This window comes from Octopus bimaculoides, chromosome 10, assembly GCF_001194135.2.
Source record: "Octopus bimaculoides isolate UCB-OBI-ISO-001 chromosome 10, ASM119413v2, whole genome shotgun sequence".
Classification (NCBI taxonomy): domain Eukaryota; kingdom Metazoa; phylum Mollusca; class Cephalopoda; order Octopoda; family Octopodidae; genus Octopus; species Octopus bimaculoides.
In genome coordinates this window covers 14,950,728-14,956,017 of record NC_068990.1, presented here as the reverse complement: position 1 = coordinate 14,956,017, position 5,290 = coordinate 14,950,728, and the positions used below count along the sequence as shown (strand labels likewise).

Sequence of the window (5,290 nt, the reverse complement as noted above, 5' to 3'; positions counted from 1 at the left end):
CTAATATTTATGTTATAAACAGTTTTAATGAGGTGTGTATTCACTCATTGAAACTCACCTTAAATCTCTTATTCTCTCCACCACTGAGAATAACATCAAACTTTGCAACACCTACAGCTCTTAATAAATGAATAGATGCACCATATCTTAAAGCATCACCAACAAACAATGTTACTGTGCACTTGTTATCACTTGCATCAGGTTTCCAGCCTTTTCTACCTGGGCGAATAGCATCAGGATTTTCATCATTGCTTGACAATTTAATGTCCCAAGCCCTTATGAATGAGGCATCTTCCAAACCATCATTGAATACACACCAAGATTCTAGAAAACAATATCAATAAATAAAATGCAATCAAGAAAATACCATTATTTTTATAATTATTATTTCAAATTTCAACAAAAATGATGTATCACAGGATGAGAAATAGTTTACCTGTTTGTGTTGTGGGTTGGAGCGTTGTTGTTGGAACAGGTGTGGCTACAATAAAAATGAAAGAAAACGAAATTTCAATTACAATCCATCAAATGTAGTGTATAAATTTACATCAAATGTTTGATAAAATACTGTTTGTCAATATACCATCAAATGTAATATATCTTGAAGTATTTTTATTGACTTTAATATATATATATATGTATATATATATAGTCAGTCCAAACATGAACAAGCAAGAAAAAACAACAATGAGTGGACGAAGTAATGAAAAATTTCACTTACTTGTTGGCAGAGGTGTGGTTGTTGGAAGTATTGTTGTGGGTAGTGGTGTTGTTGCTATGCAAACAAAGGATAAACTAGAAGTTAGCATAAGAAGTGTTATGTCAAATGGAAAAATAAAACATATGAACAGCATTCGAGTTATAAAAATAATCTCAACTATATACCTGGAAAGTTAATATTAGCAAAATTTGAGAGTTGCTTATCAGCAATTGTTTCTTTTTAAAGATACAAACAATATTATGATAATCTATTCCTTAAGGATAAAAATTTTATAATAAAAGCAAGAGGAATATATTCATTGCAACTTTTATATGTATTCACAATGAAATATAATATTTTTATATATCACATTTGTAAAAATTTATTCAATCTGAAGTTTTTGTTATTAGTATGTATTTGTAAATTTATAATGAATCTTATAACTATAAAGTCATTAATGCTTAATGAAACTTTGAGGATGATAATGTAGAAGGATTAAATTGTTCCCTATAATGTTCTATTTAATTTGTTTTCTTCTAATTATTGAAAAAGCCAACAGATGAGAAAATTTTGTAAAAAAAAGTGAGATTCATGACTAGGAAATTTTTGCAAAAGTTTTGCTTTATACTTACACCTTGATTCAAAACAACCTTTGAAAGATACTGTAACTATCATTTTGCAGTTTGGTGAATCAGAAACAAAATGGATTTTCACTGTGTCTGATGTTGTTCCAAATGGAATTTTAACAATAGCATCCTTTTCATTATTCTGGATACAGAAGAAAATTAGAGATAAGGAAGTTTTAGATAAACAAAGAGAAAAAAATAGTAATTGGTAGTATTTTCACTATGTTTAATGTAATGTCACTTAAGTAGTCGCCATTCTTTACTAATTCTTATGACTGTACCAATCTTGGATTTAGAAATATGACTTACAATACATTTGTAGTTCTCTATTTTTTTACATTTCTTCTCCAGGCAACAATAATATATATATATATGCAATAAAAATGCAAATTATCGTTTCTTTCTTAAATAGCTCCTCTTAATTATTTTGTTCCATGGAAGTTCCACAGGTTCCACTAGTATTTCGATATTCATTTAAGTTGTAGCCTGACTGGTCCTGTGCTGGTGGTATATAAAAAGCACCATTCAAGCGGGGTCATTGCCAGTGCCACCTGACTGGCTCCCATGCCAGTGGCATGTGAAAAAGCACCATTTGAGAGTAGTTGTTGCTAGTGCTGCCTGACTGGCTTCCGAGCTGGTGGTACGTAAAAAGCACCAGTCGAGCATGGCTGACTGATCCTCATGCCGGTGGCATATAAAAAGCACCTGCTACACTCTTGGAGCGGTTGGCAGATCAGATTGGAGCCTGGTGCAGCCTTTTGGCTTGCCAGACCTCAGTCCTCAGTCAAACCGTCCAGCCCATGCCAGCATGGAAATTGGACATTAAACGATGACGATGATGATGATGATGATTTCAGAAAAGTGTTTAATCTGATAATATTGTTATAGTAAATTTACCTAACTGAAACTCACCTTAAATCTATTATTCTCTCCTCCACTGAGAATTATATCAAACTTTGCAACACCTACAGCTCGTAATAGATGAATAGATGCACCATATCTTAAAGCATCACCAACAAACATAGTTACTGTGCGCTTCATATCACCTTCATCTGGTCTCCAGCCTTTTCTACCTGGGCGAATAGCATCTGGATTCTCATCATTGCTTGATAATTTAATGTCCCAAGCTCGTATTAATGAGACATCTTCCAAACCATCATTGAATATGCACCAGGATTCTAGAAAACAGTATCCATGAGTGAATTGTAATCAGCAAAAAGGTAAAAAAAAATAATAAATAAACAGTTAATTAAATAAGTATTTTTATGAGTCTTCATGGAATATCTCAAAATTTAGGAAATATTCTTACCAGTTTGTGTTGTTGGTTGTGGCGTTGTTGGAATAGGTGTGGCTAAGATAAAAACGAAAGGAAACAAAATTTCATATGCCATCCATTATACTGAATTTACAAATTTACATGAATTATTTCACAAAATATTCTTTAGAAATTAACATTCAAATATACATCTTCAATATTTTTAATGACTTTAAGTAATGAATCTCATCACTTACTTGTTTGTAGAGGTGTGGTTGTAGGAAGTATTGTTGTTGGTACTGGTGTTGTTGCTATGTGAAAAAAAGGTGAAACAGAAGTTATAATAGATGTTTGGCAATTTAATATTTGCTAAATTTGTAAGAATTGTGTGTTACTAATTGCTTCCATTTTAAAATACAAACTGAACGCTATATTATGAAAATATATTCTTTATGTATGTAAATTTTATAACAGAAGACAAAGATAAATTCAATTTTCCCTTTATAATATTAATTCACAATCAAATGCAATATTTTTATACATGATATTTGTTAATTTATTTAATGAAAAGTTTTTGTTATTACTAAGTATTTATAAAGTTTTTTATGAACATATTAACAAATCTTATGATCATAAAATTATTAATGCGTAAGGAAACTTTGAAGATGATGGTGCAGATGATTAAATTATTCACTATAATGTTCTGTTTAAATTGTTTTGTAATAATTATTGAAACAGCCAACAGAGAAGTAAATCGTCATTGTCATTGTTGTCGTCGTCGTCGTCATCGTCGTCATCATCATCATCATTTAACATCCATTTTCCATGCTGATACAGGTTGAATGGTTTGACAGGAGCTGACAAGCTGCACCAAACTCTATGTCTGGTTTGGCATGTTTTCTACAGCTGGATGCCCTTCTTGGGTATGGTGCATCTTACATGGCACCAGCATGGCTGCTTTTTACATTGCACCAATATGGATGCTTTTAATGTGGCACCAGCATATTGTAAATAATTCTCATATATATATGACATGATACTTTTGACTACAGTTTTGCTTTATACTTACACCTCGATTCAAAACAACCTTTGAAAGATACTGTAACTATCATTTTGCATTTTGGTGAATCAGAAACAAAATGGATTTTCACTGTGTCTGATGTTGTTCCAAATGGAATTTTAACAATAGCATCCTTTTCATTGTTCTGGATACAGAAGAAAATAAGGGATAAGGAAGTTTTAGATAAACAAAGAGAGAAAAATAGTAATTGGTAGTATTTTCACTATGTTTAATGTAATGTAACTTAAGTACTCGCCGTGCTTTACTAATTCTCATATCTGTACCAATCTTGGATTTAGAAATATGACTTACAATACATTTGTAGTTCTCTATTTTTTTACATTTCTTCTCCATTCATAGAATGCAAACTTTCCTAATATATGTATTTTGTCTTAGTAGCATTGTTATGTGGAACAATTTTACTGGCTTTTTTCTCCACATCATATTGGGAGATATTGGCATCTTTCATTTGATCATTGACTATTGCCAAGTTGTCAGAATACTCTGGATCTGTGATGTTCTTGGCAGGACATTTTTTTTTCTCTGAAACAGTAAAGCCTGAGTAATTTTTTAAAGCCAACTGCTTTCTTTAGTACATGGTAAACAGAAGTGAAACACTAATAAAAAGTTAAATTAACCACTTGCTAGATGACATGCTTTCTTTAGTACATGGTAAACTTAGAAGTGAAATACTAATAAACCACTTGCTAGATGACACTAGATGAACTGACTAAAAGCCTAAAGATATTATGGATGAGAGAGGCACATGTAAGGAATACTGTAAGATTCTTGACTAATATAATATGGAATTTTTATAAATTTCTATTTTCATTGTTCTGGATAGACAGGTAATGCAGATATAAACAGCTTTAGATAAAACTATCATTGCTTCTAAATTAAACGTATAATTTGTTTCACAAAATGCTTGTCATATAGCATATTTCAAAGATTTTCAAAGACATTTATTTATGGTTATCAATGGAAATCATATCAAGCAATCTTTTGATCATTTCAGTCCCCAAATACGTAGTTATACAAGTAATTTGGGAAGAAAGGCAAAAATATAACAAATCACCTCTGCATATAGTCAAACAATTTTTAAAGTATTCTTTAAATCTCATATTCCTATGATAATTTATGTTATAAGCGATTTTAATGGGCTCTATATTTTATACTGGGGTAAAGAATCTGTGTATTACTTAGTAGGAATTATGTAACTTTTAGCAAAAGAAAGCATTAAAGTCTAAAGTGTTTAGAAAACTCTTATGTAATATATTGATGCTTAAATTTTTCAACATCACCTCTTCAGTCTTTATTCTCTTTCACACAAACTTCAATCACAATCATTGTTTTTGTTATTTCATTTAATACTTTTCGCTTCTCTTTCCCAGTACACACTGACACATTCACTGTACTACTTTGTAACAGATACAATCTCTCTCTCTCTCTATCTCTCTCTCCCTCTCTCTCTCTCTCTCTCTATCTCTCTCTCTCTCTCTCTCTCTCTCTCTCTCTCTCTCTTTCTACTCATTTATATTGCTTTTCTATTGCCTCCATTCAATTAATTTCATTAAATATAAGTTAATACGAAATTTCTCTTTGAGAATATTTGAACAAAATTTTATACCCTGTCTATTTATCATATGGCA

The 5,290-nt window shown here is 31.1% G+C and overlaps 1 protein-coding gene across 1 annotated transcript in view; it reads right to left on the bottom strand.

The window, feature by feature from the left end:
• LOC106875008 (uncharacterized) overlaps positions 1-5,290 on the bottom strand; it is a 196,187-nt gene that overhangs the window by 135,356 nt on the left and 55,541 nt on the right. Inside the window, exons 42-49 of the mRNA XM_052971235.1 lie at positions 3,651-3,786; positions 2,839-2,892; positions 2,636-2,677; positions 2,239-2,504; positions 1,333-1,468; positions 722-775; positions 437-481; positions 55-324 (exon numbers count right to left, since the gene is read on the bottom strand). Of these exons, the coding sequence (XP_052827195.1) occupies positions 55-324; positions 437-481; positions 722-775; positions 1,333-1,468; positions 2,239-2,504; positions 2,636-2,677; positions 2,839-2,892; positions 3,651-3,786 (1,003 nt within the window). The remainder of the gene's footprint in view (positions 1-54; positions 325-436; positions 482-721; positions 776-1,332; positions 1,469-2,238; positions 2,505-2,635; positions 2,678-2,838; positions 2,893-3,650; positions 3,787-5,290) is intronic.